Source organism: Cydia splendana, chromosome 22 (assembly GCF_910591565.1).
Source record: "Cydia splendana chromosome 22, ilCydSple1.2, whole genome shotgun sequence".
NCBI classification, from domain to species: domain Eukaryota; kingdom Metazoa; phylum Arthropoda; class Insecta; order Lepidoptera; family Tortricidae; genus Cydia; species Cydia splendana.
This window is the reverse complement of record NC_085981.1, coordinates 13,458,480-13,478,325: the sequence shown is the minus strand read 5'-3', so window position 1 is coordinate 13,478,325 and position 19,846 is coordinate 13,458,480. Positions and strand designations below refer to the sequence as shown.

At 41.1% G+C, this 19,846-nt stretch overlaps 1 protein-coding gene across 3 annotated transcripts in view; it reads left to right on the top strand.

Annotated features, from left to right (window-relative positions):
* Positions 1 to 19,846, top strand: part of LOC134801668 (solute carrier family 12 member 9) — a 28,378-nt gene that overhangs the window by 5,230 nt on the left and 3,302 nt on the right. For 2 of the 3 annotated variants that reach the window (XM_063774288.1, XM_063774287.1), the window contains 15 exons: positions 1,407 to 1,529; positions 8,203 to 8,337; positions 8,892 to 9,026; positions 10,142 to 10,347; positions 10,592 to 10,796; positions 11,161 to 11,340; positions 11,849 to 11,938; positions 12,061 to 12,262; positions 12,673 to 12,874; positions 14,382 to 14,513; positions 15,116 to 15,223; positions 16,988 to 17,136; positions 17,567 to 17,752; positions 18,020 to 18,201; positions 19,080 to 19,216. In XM_063774288.1, the coding sequence (XP_063630358.1) occupies positions 1,407 to 1,529; positions 8,203 to 8,337; positions 8,892 to 9,026; positions 10,142 to 10,347; positions 10,592 to 10,796; positions 11,161 to 11,340; positions 11,849 to 11,938; positions 12,061 to 12,262; positions 12,673 to 12,874; positions 14,382 to 14,513; positions 15,116 to 15,223; positions 16,988 to 17,136; positions 17,567 to 17,752; positions 18,020 to 18,201; positions 19,080 to 19,216 (2,372 nt within the window). Of the gene's footprint in view, positions 1 to 1,406; positions 1,530 to 8,202; positions 8,338 to 8,891; positions 9,027 to 9,171; positions 9,279 to 10,141; positions 10,348 to 10,591; positions 10,797 to 11,160; positions 11,341 to 11,848; positions 11,939 to 12,060; positions 12,263 to 12,672; positions 12,875 to 14,381; positions 14,514 to 15,115; positions 15,224 to 16,987; positions 17,137 to 17,566; positions 17,753 to 18,019; positions 18,202 to 19,079; positions 19,217 to 19,846 lie in introns of those variants that run through there. The other variant, XM_063774289.1, reaches the window with a different exon arrangement.

The following is a 19,846-nucleotide window of genomic DNA, read 5'->3' as shown; positions in this document are numbered from 1 at the left end:
AGGTATTTATTCTAGTATTGGTTATTCATAACAATATTATAGAGTCTATAAAACTTGGGTCTTTTTGGGCCTGTCCGCCCTCGGAATACTCAACTGGCGTGAAGTGGCGCAGAATAGGGCAGAATGGCGCTCTCTTGTGTCAGAGGCCAAGATCCTCTTTGGGTCACTGAGCCAGTGATGTATGTATGTGTGTATGTATGTATGTAAAACTTGGGTAGCCTAACGGTCAGGGCGGTTTCAGACTAGTAGGGTAGAGTACCTAGTGTTTATTTGGCTGCGGTTCTAAGTTGTGTCTGTAAGTGTAAGTAAGGTGTAAGTTGGAGATACTTCCCCAGTTGGGCTCTGCTCTAGATATGGGATGACATCCACTGTGCTGTGCTTTACCACACAAAACGAAATGACATTCACAATACCTCTGTTTTGGACGTAGTTTAGGACAAACCCGGCTCTAATAATATACCTTTTTTAGGCCTCTGGGAGGCTAGAGGTAAATAATAGCAGTAGTAGTAATATGAAAGTAATATGTCCTGTTTTTCGTCGCCTTGATGTTTAGCGCAAAAAGCGTGACCGACAATAAACGGATGTCGAGTGTGAAAATCGGCATTTCTCAACCACCGAGGTCAATTTGGTGCTATTGTTAAAATCGTAATGAATTAGAAACGAAAACATGCATTATTATGCTACTTTATTATGAGTTTGAACATATTAACATGCAAATTCATATAACACAACTCCAATAGATAACTAATAAACTATAAAACTTAAACCTAAATCTAAAACGAAATAATACTAATCTTAAGGTTCCGTAGTTCCTTAAGGCTTCGTCACACAGGCGCGTTTTCCGGGCGGGGCGTGAGTGGGGCGCGCCGCTTTTACATATAAAACGCTCACGCCCCGCCCGGAAAACGCACCTGTGGGACGGAACCTTTATTCGACATGTACAATACGTCTGTCTGCCCGTCTGTAGATACTAGGTTTAACTTGGTGACCTTTAACGATGATTCATACTAGAACGGTCCGGGTCCGGGCTGAGTCGTCCGACACTTCACCGATATCACGCGTCATAGAAAACGACGTGTCGGGCGCCCGAACCCGGACCGTTCTAGCGTGAGCCATCCGTTAGGTAGTGCTAGAAAGCTGATATGGAGGTACCTACATTTTAAAGAAACAATAGATCTAATAGAATGGACCGTAAGTCCGCAACATATTTTTACGACCAAGTTCTTCCCGGGCGATAACTCATAAAGTGATTAAGGAATATTTATAATGAAGCCTCGTAAACGTCAGCTGTCGATCCGTTGCCGGCTTAAGGAAGGGTATATAGCAACCCAAACATAATTATGGAAAAATATATTATTGTCGTTTCCTCTTGATCTCTGAATAATTTATTTTTCTGTTGTTTGCAGGGTATGTGGAATTCGGAGAGTTCCGGTCGGAGCGGCCCGGTATCAAGAAGGTGGGAACCTTCGCTGGAGTCTTCTGTCCCGTCGTGTTGTCCATGTTCAGTGCTCTGGTCTTCATCAGAATGGGTGAGTCTGCAGGGTATGGGGAGTATTTAAGGAGGTATATCTTACGGTAATGATACTATTGATGCCTATCTTTGCTATTGCTTAGTAAAATAACCACCCATATTGATGTTATAAAATGATTCATGACTTTATCGGAATGAGAGTAATGAGACATGACACATGTTATGTGGTGTGGAGTGTTACACATTCTGCGATTATGTACATTTATTTTAATAATATAACATGACTGTATTGGGATCTTTTTATTAGTACGTTTAAGATTATCTTTATCATTATCCGACTTTGGCAAAACAAGGATTAGGAACATTATTTGTAACACTCACCCATATGGGTGGGCGTTTGTGTCGTGTTTTCCACCCTGGCGTCATAACTACTACTGAGCCATAACACAATTTTTAAAACTTGGTGCAACATATTTCGTGTAGTCAGGAAAATCATAAACATGAATATTTTATTACAAAACCGTGAGTGTCGTTTTACGGTGTTTAAATTATGGACTTCGAAATGTTTTGTTAAATGACTCGTGTGAGTCCTAGTCAGTAGTTATCTTTTTGCCGATGTAATTACTCAAGAGTTTTTATCCCTCCTGTGTTACCCCTGAGCATTACCTTTGCTTTTTAGTCAAGCTAAGTACTCTAAGTAGTAACTAAAGTGTTCAAACCTAATTGCTTCACCATGACTATCTTATACTATTCAAGGACCATACGCAGTTTATGCAAGAATCCGTTGATAACAATTCCACACCAGGTCAAAGGAATGAAAACTAATATCCAAGGGCCAAAAATACTGTTTGAGAAATTGGGAAACACTGGCGTTATAACATTCAATCAACCAAAACTCAATCTTATAAACTACAGCGTAGAGGCTCAGTTGTATCCCATCCTTCAATCCTGGGAGAAGACCTGCTCAAGAGTGATCTTCAAAGGCGCTGGAGACAACTTCAGCGCCGGAGGGGATATCAAATGGCTTCTATCTTCTGACCGCGACCCTACTAAATACGCTTGGATATCCACTGAATGCAACAACATATATCTTGTATCTCAAAACAGGATTCCTTACATAGCGTTCATGGATGGTGCAGCGATAGGCTCCGGTTGGATGTTAATTGCCAACGCCAGGTATAGAATCGCCACGGAGCGAACTGTAGTTGCCATGCCAGAACCTCGTATTGGCTGGTTCGCCGGCTTTCCAAATTTTTTACCAAAACTGAATAATCATTTAGGATTCTACATGGCGTTAACTGGCAAAAGCTTGAAGAGTAAAGACGTAATATCGTCTGGCATAGCTACCCACTTTGTTCCGAGCTCCCGCTTACGAGAGCTTGAACTTGAGCTGGTTCACTGTAACGATGAAGATATAGAAGCACGTTTGAACGCGTTCAGCGAGCCGCTGAGAGAATTCTCTTTAGCTCCTTTCTTGAAAGATATAGACCACTGTTTCTCTGCTGATACCGTTGAAGAAGTCATCGCAAGACTTAAAAACGTGCACAGTGAATGGTCTAAAGAGACGTTGGAGATGATGGCTCCGTTGTGCCCAACCATGCTTAAGGTCAGCCTTCGGACGCTGCAACTTGGGAAGACCCTTGAAATGAAGGAGGGTCTCCGGATGGTGCACCGCGTTGTGTCCCGATGTGTAGGTAGCTACAACGCACAGGAGGGGCTCAGCACAGTCCTGGTGCGTGGAACTGATCGTCCGAACTGGCAGCCAGGAACATTAGCTGAGGTGACAGATGCTATGGTAGACAAGTATTACGAGCCTCTGCCGGAGGGAGAAGAACTCAGGTTTTTCGACGATGAAAAAATTTGAGGCCGCCACGAGGTCCGTGCGGCAGTTCTCTTTCGTGGTCTGTATGGTTTATGAATAACGAACAGTAAAGTGAGATAGCAACATGTTTTTAATATACTTATTCATTTCAAAACTTCGGAGCATGACTTTTCTGTTATTAGTAGGTAAATTAGTCGTCTTTTACTAATTTGATATATCGGACGTAATCATTTAAGTGAAGTCTGATTCGTTACTTGTGGATTATGCTAAAGAAATTTTGTATTAAAAGAAACAAGTAAACTGTTTTTTTATTGATCGCATTAGATTTATTTTTACCGTGCCTAAAAGGAAAAAACGGAACCCTTATGGGATCACTCGTTTGTCTGTCTGTTTTTCTGTCATTCCCCCATCCCCCCCCCCCCTTCCTTATCCCCGAAAAATTACTTCATCATCATTTATTTAATAGTTGGATTCTTGTCGGTGGAGCGATTTCCACGCATGTCGGTCCTCTGCCTTCTCCTTGACAGCCTGATACGACACGACGTTGAGCTTTTCCTTTACTTGATCTATGGACGTTCTCCTTTGGTCTCCCCCTCCGTCTCGTTGCCTCAACTCTCCCTTCAATGATATTTTTGATAAATTCGTCGTGTCGTAGCAGGTGTCCAAGCATCTTTCCTCTTCTGTTTTCAATGGTTCTCAACAAACTCTTCTCTCCTACTCTCCTACTCCTCTGGAAAAATTACTTAACGGATTACTTACCAAAATTATTTAAGGGAGCTTAAGGGGCCGGTATATGACGTTTTCGATTTAGACCTCACTTTGTAACCATAATTTGTTCAATAAATGTTTAATAATTGCATTAAATTACACGTAATTTTTTTCATGAAGAAACCGTGTACCGACTCTTCATGCCATTATATTTTTAATTTGCTGTTATTCTCTACAAATCGACACCTAAAGTATCAAAAAATCAAAATATGGAGTTCCGTTTGAGACAGAAGCAAAACAATTTTGTCTTTGACAGTAATTGAATTATTGTTATGATTTTGAAAGCTAGATAATTCAGCTACCAATTTATTATCGATTTATATTTTTACTTACAAAGACAACGGAGAAATTCAATCTCAAATGTAAACTTTCGAACAATTTCCGTACTCCGCACTCAAAATTCTTCTTCAAGTCAGATGCCCGTTGGCGCTACACCGGAGCACAGGTGTACTTTTTCAAATGAAAATGACAGCTTGATTTTCTTGCTTTTGACAATTATATTGACATTAAATCATATACGCACACGAGAAAGCATACCAGTAGATAAATAGTATTTCAAAAAATAGGGTACATAAATATCAGCTCGCGTCTCATTTAAATTTGATTTGCTCTTATTTACGGGTCATAATGGTTGAAAACCGCAGTAAACTATCTTAAAACAATACGATTACAGCCGAATTTAAGTATTATGTTCCTTCAAAACTCGCTTGAAATGAAAAAAGTTTAAAGACTCATCTTTACTGATTGGGATCAATTTTTATTATGCTGGTATCATTTTGCGTCATTTTAAAAACGTAATTGACTTCTGTACGTCAATGAATTTTGATGACAATTGTAATCTTGTATTATATTATAGAACTTTTATCTTAAAATATTGCCTATTAACAGGAAGAGTTGCCAGTACCCAGAAACAGTCCGCTGCGCAGGATATATTATGGTGCGTAAGTGCTCGCGCAAGCACAGACGCACCCTCTTGTCCCTACCCCTCTTGTTCCAATGGAACGGATAGCCGCTACGATCGGAGAGAAGCAGAGATGCAGTATCTAGGTAGCGATAACAGGTCTCCTATCGCTACCCTTCAGGCCATCCACAATTGCCTAGCTGCCTCGCCACCGGTGGTGGACTGCTACTCAGCCGAAGCAGACACTATGCACTATGCGGGGAGCGACCGCAAGGCTTAGGTGCAAGCACCTAAACCCCCCTCTACCAGGTTTGGCCCACGAGTCGACGTGGTTGCCCGGGGTGTGGCAGCTGCGTGCAGACAGCTACGAGGAGCCACTGGTGAGAGTTCATGGGCATCAGTGATTTTAACTAGGTTGTCCTCCGCCAAAAGGCCGACTGGGTGGATCCGACACTGAAAGCCCACTACACCCCACTGAAAGCCCACTACACCCCTAGGAAGAGTTATGTAATTCGTATAAGTAATACCTGAAAGTCTTGTACCTAGATCTGTAATACCATGGATTGCGACGAATAAATTATTATGATTATGCCGTTCGTTCCGTCTATATGTATAATGCGTGTACGTGCTGTTCTCTGAAAATCTTCAAGAAAAAATAACGGCTAGACCAGCACTAAGTACTAGCGTGTTTTTGCGGCTTTGGAGACCGAGATGAAGCTTACAGGCCAATTAGCGCTGTGGACTGGTTATTGTTATGTATACCTACCTATGTATCGAATGTTTTATAAATTTACTATAAAAAGCAATGTTTTATTTCGATTAGGTCTACATTTTGTGCATATTGCAAATCTGGAGTATTTTCGTACTAAACTTGAAACTTTCGTTGAAACTAAATAAAATGATTATTCCAAATGTACAGTCACTGCAATTTATGTTACACGATCTTATTTGTAGAACCATAAGAGCATGTCACATATTTTTGCGGCCTTCGAAGAGTAGGTACCGTCATTATCACCAACTTTGCCCGCTTTTTTTTTTAAACACGAATTTCTCAAAAAATATCACATCATATGACTTTTTTTTGCTCAGCATCAGCACGTCCATTGTGATCAAACGCATCAGTTTTGAAGAAAAAATTTTTTTATCGTATTTTTACCCATTTTTTGCGTTTTAGAGGGCGAGCAAAGATATCCGGGGTTTTCGCCAACATTGCCCACGTCAATTTGGTATTCAAATACAGCTCGTATGATGATGATGTCTAAGGATCACTTAAAGGTTTTGGGCAATCCTACCATTCCCTTGTTAATAACTTAGCGATAAGTGTAAAACTTTTAAATAAATTTGCTGGGCAATGTTGCCTACCCGTTTTTGCCCATTTTCAAATAAGGCTCGCCTAAGCATTTTACAAAGGCTAGGGTTGTCACTTTTGAGAAAATCTGTTACAATAGTTTAATGGCCAAAAATATGATTTTTGTTGTGTTTTTCATTCGTTAACGGGATAAAACATCTAAATAAAGGATAATAAGACAAATGAAATACAGTATATATTTATAAACTTATTTTAGTGTACAAACATAACCTTCTTTTACTTGCGAAGTTGGGTAAATTAGATGAAAGTGACAACCCTAATCCGTTTTTGGTGGTGGGCAATGTTGGTATGGATGCCAAATTACCGGATTACTTTGCCCACCGCTAAAACTTTTGTGTATTTAGGCCTTTTTAGTTTAAATCTGAATAGACATAATCTATGCTTCATGTGTTATAACTCAAACCCGGAAATATTTGTCAAAGGGTTCTCAATTTATTTTACTTGCATTCATTATTTATAAATTTTTTGTTCGCCGAAATATACCCTATATTACAACTCGCTCAAAGTTCCCAAGTCAAGTTATGCACAAGTTTGGTATATCAGTTATGCACAAGTTTGGTCAGAAATATAACCTAATTTCGACTAAAAACAGCAGGGTGGCCATAACTATTATCAATTTTTCTACATTAACGAATTTGTTTAAAATTGTCGTTTTGGGCAAAGTTTCCCTGGAGGCAAAGTTGGCGCTAATGACGTAACATATTATTGCAGATGACTGTACATAAATGTTTCGGTGATTTTGAGATTATTTTCCAGGTTAGTTTACTAACAATCAAGTCATGCAGATACCGATTTCGTGAACGTATAAGAAGTAAGGTACCGCTATTGTTTAGCGATACCGATTACTTTTGAAGGTAAAACTATACCGGTTGAAATATAAAGATATTAAAATTACAGCAGGGACAACCATTTTTTATAGGTTAGCAAAGGTCTCGGTTTCAGCTTGGGCAAAAATGCTTTTGTATGTTCTCCTTTGCAGATCACATTTCTCAAATCTCAACTGATTCTCGTGAAAATTTGTAAGCAGGTTCGATAGAACTACTCTGTTTCGCTTTATCCGCCAAAATGGAATTGCCACCCTGCCGAAACTTTATTTATTTAAATTCCCATTGAATGGATATTGCACCTTATGAAAAACCGTATAGAGTAGTAAATAACATTTTACATCTGACTTAATGACATCTTGTTTTATTCGCTTTAATTGTACAAAACGCGTATCTCGACAAAGCAATATTAATAGGTAGTAAAACAGTCAACAATCAAATGAATTATAGGTACGTCACGTGTGACATGAACAGACAAGGAAAGCAAGATTAAATGCATTGTTTCTCTTTCATCTTTAAATGGAACGCTTTTACCCTCAAAGGAGGCTAGTGGTCAATACTAAACTAAAAGTCCAATCTTAAAAAAACGTGATGGGTCACTGACCTGTCCCAGTAAAGTGAGGTAGTGTGCGTGAAGTGCGCTTGTGTGTGAAATGGGGTAAATTGACAGAATCTGAAATTTTACCCACCGCTACCGTCGCCTTAAGGAAAAAACACTGTGCACTAAAGAAAACGGTGACTAAGCCGTCCAGTAGGATTTGAATTCGAATTCGAATCCACCCTTCGCCACTGGGGGCTTGGTCACTTTTTTCTTTAGTATATGACAACTATTTCAGTTTATAATTTATATAGTATACATAGTAGCGTGACTAGTTGTCAAGCGGACCCCAGGCTCTCATGAGCTGTGGCAAAATGCCGGGGCATCGCGAGGAAGAAGATGTATTGTGACTACTTAAAAAACACACAAATCAAAATATTTGATAAAGTAATTTGATTTGTTCCCAAAGTTGTCTAATAACAGATTTTGATGTCTGTCTTCAATTTCAGGGTACCTGGTCGGCAACGCGGGTCTCCTGGTGACCTTGGCGCAGTTCCTCCTGGCTTACCTGATCGTGGTGTTCACCGTGACCTCCATATGCGCCATCTCCACCAACGGCGCCGTGGAGGGGGGAGGGGTCTACTGTATCCTTTGATCATGCCCTTTTTACCTCGGTTTTATAATATTATATTAACATATTCATCATTGTATTCTATTATTTCTATCATTGTATTTCTTATTCCATTAAATGTTAGAATACATATGATAGAATAAGAAATGTTCACTGTAGACTCCGAAATAAAGGCTATATATGATGATGATTAGACATATTATATAAAGTGTGTATGCTTTTTAGGGTTCCGTACCCAAAGGGTAAAAACGGGACCCTATCACTTAGACTCCATACTGTCCGTCAGTCTGTCTGTCTGTCACCAGGCTGTGTCTCATGAACCGTGATAGCTAGACTGTTGGAATTTTCACAGATGATGTCTTTATGTTGGCGCTATAACAATAAATACTAAAAACTAAATAAAATAAATATTTAAGTGGGGCTCCCAAACAACAAACGTGATTATTGTTGCCGTTTTTTGCGTAACTTTTTTTGTCTTAATGGTACGGAACCCTTCGTGCGCGAGTTCGACTCGCACTTGGCCGTTTTTTGTAAGTTTACAACCTGTAATTCCTTAGCGTACTCCAGTTATGATAAGTCGAACGTTAGGCCCCGAGTTCGGAGGCGCCATTGGAACTCTATTCTTCTTCGCTAACGTGGTCTCCAGCGCCCTCTGTATCTCTGCTTGCACTGAAGCGCTGGTGGAGAACTTTGGACCCCATGGTGAGTAGATACAGTGCATTTTCCCTTGACAAAAATCCATGCCGGGTTGTTATATTATGTGTGTCAAAGGAGTTTGGACTTTATTGTGAATTATATAAGTTTCTTTTTAATTTAACAAGAAAAAAATAATGCTCGACCATCCCGAGTTCAGAGGGGCTATTGGTATACTATTCTTCTTCGCGAACGTGGTGTCCAGCGCCCTCTGTATCTCTGCTTGCACTGAAGCGTTGGTGGAGAACTTTGGACCCCATGGTGAGTAGATACGGTGCATTTTACCTTAGACTTATATCGATCGGGGTATCGGGAGCACGGAAAGAATAAAAAAGGTGATCACGGTCAATATACGGTCATATACGGTCGGTCGTTTGTGGTGCGCATGCCGTGGCCGCTGCAGGAACATCGAGTGCGCCGACTTCTGGCCGAAGGGTGTCGGGTTTCGGAGGCTCCGGGGCATACTGCCGAATCCGACACAAGACCAGACGATTCAACGGAGCCACGCCGTTTTGTCGCCTAACTATAGTGTATAGTTTTTTAAGTTTATAAAAATGCATATATATGTTAGTCTGTAAGGTATTTGTAATACGGGCCTGGTTGCCTGATTTAAAATGTTAGATAAATAAATATCCCGGTCGATATAAGTCTAGTGAAACTAATAGTGAATCGTTCAAAACTGTTATTTTACCTCTCCACTCCATGTTTATGTGAAGAGAAGGGCCTTATACGTCACATTGAGTGCATATTGTCATCTTGGCTAGGCCCCCAGGTGTAAACAATGTTTAATTTCTACTCTTTCTTGTCGGTCCATATTTGTCACACTTTTTCATAAAAAAAAGATACGTCGTTAATACGTACTGTCACACTTGACATGACCCCTTCCCCCCACCTCCTGTTGCTGTGACGTAATATGTGGATGAACCCTAATCGTTACTAAGGTCCTCTTGCACCGTCCCACTAACCCGGGGTTAAGCGGTTAAACCGTTAACCTAGTGTCAAATTGTACTTGTAACCATGGCAACTCCAGGTTTAACCGGCTAACCTCGGGTTGAATGGTGGAATGGTGCAAGCTACGTGTATGATACCTAATTCTCCAAGCCTCATTAATATTTTTTTCCCAGGATACCTGATCTCGGACAACCAGCCCGCGCTACCGGACGGCGACTGGTACCGGTTCCTGTACCGGTCGATCCTCAACGCCATAGGGTTGTGCGTCTCGCTCGCCGGGGCGTCGCTCTTCGCACGCACCAGTCTGGCAATATGGCTGACCATGGTCGTGTGTTTGGGGAGTGCTATGCTGAGTTTCTTCATAACGGCTCCGGCACTGGTAAATTATACGTATAATTTTCTAAATATTTTTTTTTAGAGTCTATTAATTTACAAAATTATAAGTGTCAACTCTAGTGTTGCTTCACCGCCGCGAGCGGTCAATGACCCCGCACATCATAAGCTCAAGTAAAGATGCTGTTTTCTATTAGTCGCATTTCTATACAGATTTTTTTGAAATTTGTGTTTCTTGTCAAAAGCCTGTAACAAAAATGAATATTTTGTCAAAAACTTAATCCTTTCAGATCGAGCGCCCCGAATCCAACACACTAACCAACGTGACCTACTTCAACTACACCGGTCTCAGCAGCGCCACTCTACTTGCCAACTTGTACCCGAGATACGGACGGGATTACTCCACCACGGACGGGGGGTTTGCTGACTTCGCTTCTGTGTTCGGTGTACTGTTTACTGGCGTTACTGGAGTTATGGCTGGGGCTAACATGAGTGGTAAGTCACTTAACGCTCTGTTTTTATGATATAGATACTAAAACGACAGTTTGAGTGACGCCTTATCGCTAGCAATAAAAAAAGTTAAATTTTAATTACTCAAAATTTCCAACCGATAATACTATTTATTAGGTACTTATTTACCCCCATTATGCATAAAACTTAGCAACTTCTACTAACCTCGGTTAAATTTAGCCTCTGCTAACAAACAGAAATGTCAAAACGACGGATAGGGACAAACGATTATCACCGGTTTTGTTGGAATTGACGAACGTTTAAGAATAACGTATTTTGTGTGAGTTTAAATTTATTGAAGTTGTATCAATCGAGCTGACATGCGATTACAAGGCTAAGCGTTCCCCAGGTGAGCTGAAGAACCCGGCCAGCAGCATCCCCCGAGGAACGCTGGCGGCGCTGCTGTTCACGGCGCTGTCGTACGCCGCGCTGTCGGTGCTGACGGCCGCCACGTGCAGCCGCGAGCTGCTGCAGAACAACTACGTGTATCTGCTGCCTGTCAACATCTGGCCGCCGTTCATTTCTGTTGGTGAGTCACATGATTCCTTACCTTACCTTTAGTTAGAATTATTCGCCCTAACTGGCCAGAAAAAAAAACGATATGGCAAAATCACGAGACAGAAAGAAACATTAAAAAACAGAAATGCAGTACAATTTGGTGCCGTATCCAGGATTATTTTTTTATTTACACCATGATCCATTCTAGATGCGAACTTAAAATTAGGCTTACTTTACTTTCGGGTTTCTATTATACCGTCACATATAAAGTAATATTGTTTATTAGAAATAATTCAGTAAAACCCTGTTGCTGCAGAAAAACTACAATAATTTTCTGCCCGACAAACCCGCCATTCATTGCTGTTGGTGAGTCTTATGACTCTTTACTTTTAAATTTGAAAGTTTCTTATTAACTGGGTAGAAAGAAACAAAAACTATGACCAAATCATAGGACTAAAAGAAATAAAAAATAATAGAAACTGTACAATTGGTGCCGTGACCAGGATTCGCCTTTTAAATTTATACTTATTTATTCGCAGGTATGTTGATGGCGACATTTTCCGCTGGCTTGTCTAACCTGATCGGAGCGTCACGGGTACTGGAGGCGCTCGCTAAGGACAATATTTATGGTAAATATACTAACAAGTTAGTATTCACGTGTTTTACTCTGTACTGACAGAAGCCTTTTAAGCTTTCGATAGGACTCGCGGATGTTTCAGTTTATTTGTTAATTTTATTTGTATAATCCCAGGTTTCCTCCTCCGCCCCATGGTGTCCCACTCCGGGAACCCCGTGCTCGCCGTCATAGCGTCCTGGCTGCTAGTTCAAATAGCCATAGTGACCGGGTCACTCAACGCTATAGCCCAGATCAACTCTGTCTTGTTCATGACTAGCTACTTCGCTATTAACTTGGCGTGTTTGGGACTGGATTTAGCTGGTGCGCCTAACTTCAGGTTAGTTTTAGTCTAGCAAAGAAAATTCATTGTAATAGGTAAAGTCTAGGAAAAAAACGTACCCCTTAGTCTGACATCCAAACCAGATGGCGCTGTATTGCGCCATATGTTTTGCGGTCACTGAACTGTCAACGTCAACTTTTGAAAATCAGAGTTACCGCAAAATGTATGGAGTTGTACAGCGCCATCTCGTTTACCTGTCAAATTCGAAGCAAGAAAGTGTCTAAGATTTTACGCATCTTACTCAATAAATGTCTCTTATGGTTTTAGTAACAAAACACACTTTGATTTTTGACAGAATTGTTTTTACTTATAAACATTACAGATTGTAACATTATACTGAGTAAAAATTAGTCCAAAGAAACCAGAACTTTTTTTGTTGTATTTTCCAACGGTTTAACTTGTTACAGGCCGTCTTTCAAACACTTCTCGTGGCACACCTGCCTGGCCGGTCTACTGGGCTGCGCGGGAGTAATGTTCGCGTTACGTCCCGCGCACGCCAGTGGCGCCGCCTTGGCCTGCGCGGCGCTGGTGTTGACGTTACATGCACTATCGCCTGCCGCGGCGTCGCCTGCTTGGGGCAGTCTTAGTCAAGCGCTTATTTTTCACCAGGTAAAGTTTCAAACGGAAAATAACGCCAAAGGAAAGTACTAGATGTAAATATTCGGTAAAATGTTGTTGACAAAATAATATACGATGAAAAGTTTGTCAGCAAAACAAGGGGGTGCCGTCCAATAGACTATTCAAACCCTATATTTATATGGATGACATTAATAAATGTTTATTTTTGTGAATTTAGGTGTAAAAAGTCGAAAGTCAAAAAAAGAACTGTCGACATTTTAACAGACATTGATAAGTTTCATGAGATTTAATTATATCTAATTTAGAGTCAAGGTTATAGTCCGACAAGAAGTTGTAGTCACTTCTATAACTTCTATTTATCTCTATATTTTTTTAGTTCCATTTTATTTAATTTCTACTATGTATGTCGCACTATAGGATTATTTTAAGTAAAAGTGATATTGTGACAGTTAATTATATTACTCACGAGTATAAGGTAAACGTACTAGTGCCCGACATGCTATTAATGCCCAATAGATGACACCTTGCTGTCACCTCTATTGACAATGACTTAAATTTCAAGATGACATGTACTGGGACCGCGTCGAGCACCAGTATTACGTTTAATACGTTTACCTTAGATACATATTTGTAAATAGTAGTTTGTGTTACAAGGGATCAAAATGATATATTTCCGTCAAGGGCGTACATTGAATCCTGAATGAAGCGATGGATTCTAAAGTAGAATACTGAGCGTAATGAGGGATTCAAGTGGTAACCCCCAAGACGAAATAATTTTGATACCGTGTGGCACATACTGCTTTTCACATCAACTATGAGGAAAATAAAAAAATCTTAATCTATGAGGAAATTATTATGTTTCAAAATATTATTGAAGCTAAAAAAAATAATGCAAAAAATAACAAAAACAGTTAGAACAGAAAATTACCACTTTGATCCCCCCTAGCAGGGAGGAAAAGTGCCACTTTGATCCCTCCTAGCGGGGAAGAAATAGTTATTTGTACAACAAGAGATCAAAGTTTGATATTTCTTCGAGTGCTTATTTTGAGTCCCGTGCAAGCGAAAGATTCTATAATAGATTCACGAGCGTAGCGAGTGAATCTAATTTAGAATCTTGAGCGTAGTAAGGGATTCAAAAGCGCACGAGATGTAAATAACTTTGATCTCGTGTAGTACACAAAATTTTTCACCCTAAGCAGTGAGAACATACCTAGAGGGACAGAGATAATAGAACCCAAGTATATCGAACTTGTATTAGACCCCGCATGTTGAAATGACATTTGACTATAAAGGTCACTTGAATGTCATTTTGTCTCACTCAGTGAGCAAAATCGCATTTTGCTCACTGAGTGAGACACACGCAGTGAGCAAAATGCGATTTTGCTCACTGAGTGAGACAAAATGACTCAGTGAGCAAAATCGCATTTTGCTCACTGTTTTTAAGAAGCAAAGTACCCTTGTTCGAGCTGCTGAGGTGAAAAAGTCCTTTTCCAAATAGGTGATGTGAAAATAAACTTGTATGTTCTGTTGTCGGCAGGTCCGCAAGTACCTGCTCCTGCTAGACCCTCGCCGCGAGCACGTCAAGTTCTGGCGGCCGCAGATGCTGCTACTGATCGCCTCGCCGAGACAGCAGGCGCCGCTCATAGACTTCGTTAATGACCAGAAAAAGGTAGGTTCACAGTCTATGCGCCCCACTGCTGGGCAAATGACCCCAGGGGGCGTATCCTTGCGGTAAAACTGTCAACATAAATGTATTCAAGAAGGAAAATACCAAATAAGATAGAAAAATAGCTCGATAAGATGGCGCCATACCTTTGGCCTTTGCTCGTGTAGATGGCGATAACGTTTGATATTTAACAATATTAGCACATATCAGTGAAGGAATATTACGTAACTACGTCGAAAATGTAAAGGTCCATATGTACTGTTATACGGGCTGTATACACTCGTCGAGAAACACCGAGACTGGCCGAGAACAAGTGTGTAGATGCTGCTCCCTTCTCGTCTCGCTCTTCCTTGTCTCGTCTCGCGCTTCTCCGATTGGATCGGAACGGTGCCGAGACCCTCGGCGAGTGTGTACAGCCGACATAAAACGTTCTACGATACACGTGCGAATAGAAAATTTACACTTGTATCGTAAATAACTATGATTTGTTCCCTAATTGTATAGATCACCGACCGCTGGTATAGATACATAATAATGTATAATATTGTGAACTAAACTGATGAAAATGTAACTGATTTTAAAAATAAAATGTAACTTCGTTCCAGGGCGGCCTATTCGTCCTGGGCCACGTTCGAGTCGGCGAGCTAGACGGCAGCGGCGATCCTCTGGCAGAAGAACACAAATATTGGCTTCAGCTCATTGATCACCTCAAGGTACCTATTTCACTTTACGTTGTATTATCATTCAGAACGGCCACGCACCGCCCCGCCCCGACTCGCGTTACCTCGCCCCGCGACTGGCCGCGACATGAATCTGGCGTCCTCTCAGTAAAGCGACTTAGGGCGATTGTGCACTACAATGAATTTTACTGTCCGGCAGTCCGAGTTTTCATGGTCCGATATGGTATGAAAAAAACGGATGATTGGCTTGTGCACTTGTCCGTCTTTTTACTCGCAGGTGCGGCGCAGTGGTATGAAACACACACCCCCCCTAGCCCGCCCCCGCCCGGCCAAGTCATGAATAATACTAATTCCAGACGCAGTGCACAAGCATAAACACGTTTTTCATAGCTGTCATCTCGGACCGGAAAAAAACTGTCCGGAATGGGGAAAAGTAAAATGTCGGATGGTAAAATTACGTCTAGTGCACAAGCTACTATATACATTTAATGGCGTGCCATATCGGACCGTAAAAACTCGGACTGCCGGACAGTAAAATTCATTGTAGTGCACAATCGCCCTTACCCACACATGTCGCGTGTGCCGCACACACATATAAACACAAATGATTTTTGATGTATGGCGTGTCTGCCCTGTGGTTGTGGTAGGCGTGGCTCACTCCGCGATTTCGTCGCTTCACTACAAGTCCCTCGGCCCACACCAATTTTGGTGTCTAGCAGTAGTAATTGCCGCGCACCGCTACGGAACGGACGCCTGCTCGCGCTTGCACCACCTAGCGGTCATATCTGTCGTAAAAGACGCGTTATGTTAGACAGTGGACCTTCTGTACAGTCGACGTCAAAGATATGTTTACATATTTCGCCTTATTACAAAGAAGTAAGGTGCAAAAAGTGTAAATATATCTTTGACGTCGACTCTACCTAGTACTATTATTTATTCTGTGGTTGTAGTTAGTAAGACCAGTGTAACTAGAAAACAAAGTCCCCCGCCGCGTCAGTCTGTTTGTGTGTATGTATGTTCGCGATAAACTCAAAATCTACTGAACGGATTTTCATGCGGTTTTCACCTATCAATAGAGTGATTCTTGAGGGTATAACCCGTGCGAAGCCGGGACGGGTCGCTGGTATTCATAAAACTTAAAAACCTGTAAATTATAAGCCTCAATTAGTTAATTTATGTTACATTCCTTTCTTGCTAATACGAAACTTGCTTTTAGACGCAACGTCGTGGTCACCAATTTAGTGCCCTTGTCTCGAGCACTATTTTATATTAAATGATACGCGAAGTTAGAGATGAGTATTTATAATGATAGAATATTTACAACGAATATAATTACAATTGGATTTACAAATAAGATTTAGGGTTCTGTCAGGGGGGTGTCACTACGCAGTTTAGGTACATTTGGCCGGCGGGCCTCCCGGGCCGGCAGGCGTATGCAGTGCAGGCCGCTCGACCGCACGATAGTCGTGTCACGTGGCGCGAGCGCAAAGGAGATTCACGGTTCGTGCGCGGTTATAAGTTTCAATTTTGTTGCAGGCGGCGTGTATAGGTATAATTTTATACCTAAATCTGACTTTTGTGAAGGAGTGAATTTTCTGTACGGTAGTACTATTAGTTATTCTGTGCTTCCGTGTTGTAGAAGGAAAATTTAGTTCTGACGGAATGACATTGACACGTTCACAGACGGGTTGTGGGTAGCCGGTGTTGTGATGCGCCACAGGTTTTATTACGCTTTTACAAATCTCATCAGCCTTCGTAAAGTAGCCACTGTAGCCAGTAATAAGACGCTTTTTTCAGGTGAAAGCATTCGTAGAGCTGTGCCTAGCGCCCTCTGTGCGCAGCGGGGCGGCGCAACTGACTCGCCTCGCCGGACTCGGAGCCATGAAGCCAGACACAGTGCTGCTAGGGTTCAGAGACCAGGCGCCTCCGAGGGACTTCTTCAGGGAGTAAGTACGAGCCTTATTTGAAGTGGGACATGGTTCATATCAGTGGTATAAAATATATATATGTATTTTATAAGATTTGTTTGTGTATATAGATAAGACAATTTATATGTAAATGAATTAACACAATGAAAATTGTTTATGAATAAACTATGATTATAAAAATTCACAATTTTCGATATCGTTCGGATTGAGACGTCACCAGCAACAGCAGATTTTGACATTTTCAGCAGTAATGCAGTCGTGCAGTGATGTCACGCTGCAATTATGCCGCAGTCGACTGCATTACTGCTGGAAACGTCAGATAACTGCACTAATGCTGGTGTAGTCTGAATCCGATCAGTAGGTTTAATCTGCTTTCTATATCACGAGCTAAATACACAATTACATGTTTTATTCTACAACTATATCAAAAGTAATTTCTTCATTCCAGCCCCAACTCCCCATACAAAACGGAGCAGTTCGACACGGAAACCGGGGACGTGTTCCCTCTCCGCGGCGCTGACTCGAAACTCAGCGCTCATGAATACGTGAGGGTCGTCGCTGACGTGCTCAGCGTCAACAAGAACGTGGGGCTGTGCAGGCACTTCCATAAGCTGGACATGGCGGCTGTTGAACGGTGAGTTGTCAAACTCAGCGCTCATGAATACGTGATGGTCGTCGCTGACTTTTCAGCGTCAACAAGAACTTCTGTTGAACGAAATGTTAACATTTTTTAACACATTGGAATATCAAAACATCGATAAGCAACAAACTCAGCGCTCCTGACCTGAACTTTGTTTGGGTACTTAGTGTGAATAAAATAAACAAATTATCTGATATATCGAGCTGTAATGTGTCAATATTTTCGCTAATTAATTAATTAATAACAAATTATCTTTCACAGGAAGTCAGCAGCGCTGAAATACATTGACGTATGGCTCGTAGAGCCTCTAGCAGCGCACGGGTGTTTCACAGTGCGGGCATTGTTCGCGTTGCAACTCAGCGCCGTTGTGCGCTCAGCGCGTGGTTGGAGACACTTGCAGTTAAGAGTTTTTACCAAACCAGAGCCTGAACAAGGTGTATTAGGTGAGTTTGGATGTGCCAGGCTACAGATAAAATAAACAAAAGTCCATTTAATTAACACTGATTTAATTCTGACAGAAAGGTAAAATAGAACAGAAATTGATGTGTCACTCACAGCTAACTGGTTAAATTAGCCGGCTAATTAGTCGCCTAGCTAGTTCATTAAACAAGCGGAACGGCGGACATAATATAACATAGACTTTTTCTACGTTTCTTGTTGGAACAATTACATCTGTGTTTTTTTACCCCCAACTCAAAAGAGGGGTGTTATAAGTTTGACGCTAATGTCAGTCTGTCTGTGGCATCATAGCTCTTAAACTGATGGACCTATTTCGATGCGTTTTTGCGTGAAAGCGAGATTTCTTGTGGTGGTTCTTAGCTATGTTTGATTTGTTTGAAGTTTGAGTTTGAAGAATATCAGCTCTTTTCCAAAATGATGTAAGGCATTTTTATCCGTAGAGATTTTTTATTTATTTTAGTTATTTCCTTGGATTTCACGAGCCTATACATCCCGGTCTTTTGATAGGGTTGCGTGGGGATATAGATCCAACACGTAGAGGCCCCTTGGGGAGCTTTAATGTCATGTAGAACGCCTGCTGGAACCCGTTCACAGGTTCAACAATAGATACCCATATGAACCGAAATGAAACCGAATGAATATGAATATGAATATGAATATGACTTTTATTTACTTAATTTTACATAAATACAAGACGCGCTAGTAAAAAGTGGCAACATTTTCTTACTTTTTTTGGTCTTGAATTACGTTTTGCAGTTTAGATTGAAGTTTGGGTGGACAATCAGACTGGGCTATTGTAGAGAGGTCGGACACCTGCCATAACAATGTTTTATTAGTTATTTTTTCTTTATGTTTGTTTCAGAAGCGGGTAGAACGTTACCAGTAAGCGAAGACGCGTCTCTAGACCCCAGTATAGTGAACCTAGCACCAGGCAGACCGGTGCAGGAGCGACTCCAGCACCTCCTGCGACTGCTGCGTATTAACGCCACGGCGCATGTGGTCAGTACAGTTACTCGGGTGATACCTCGTGAACGTCAGCTGCCGCTCCGACGTCCGTTTTAGGAATTGTAGATATTTAAACACGTTGAAAATAATTCCTAAATTTAGAGCAGCTCCTAGATTTAATTAAGAAAAAAAAGTCTCTTAAAGTCTTATCTTTGTCTTATTGAAGAAATAAAGACAAAATTGTAAACTAATGGATTTTGCGTTAGTTGTTGTTTAGGTCTCATGATGTTTTTCATGTACTCATCACAATGACACTGACACAAACAGAGACATACAGAAGCCGGTAGAACATTGCCAGTACTTAACCAACCATTATAAGTTTTCACCATCCGTCTGAGTGAAGCCGTAGACACCGCCCACCATACAAAATTATAGCAAAGAAGTTAAAACCTTGTTGTGTTTTCAATTAGGTTGAATTTCATTTGTTTGAAAATTTTACGAGACAAATGAAATGCTACTTACTTTGTTTTTTAGGGTTCCGTACCCAAAGGGTAAAACGGGACCCTATTACTAAGACTTCGCTGTCCGTCCGTCCGTCCGTCCGTCCGTCCGTCTGTCACCAGGCTGTATCTCACGAACCGTGATAGCTAGACAGTTGAAATTTTCACAGATGATGTATTTCTG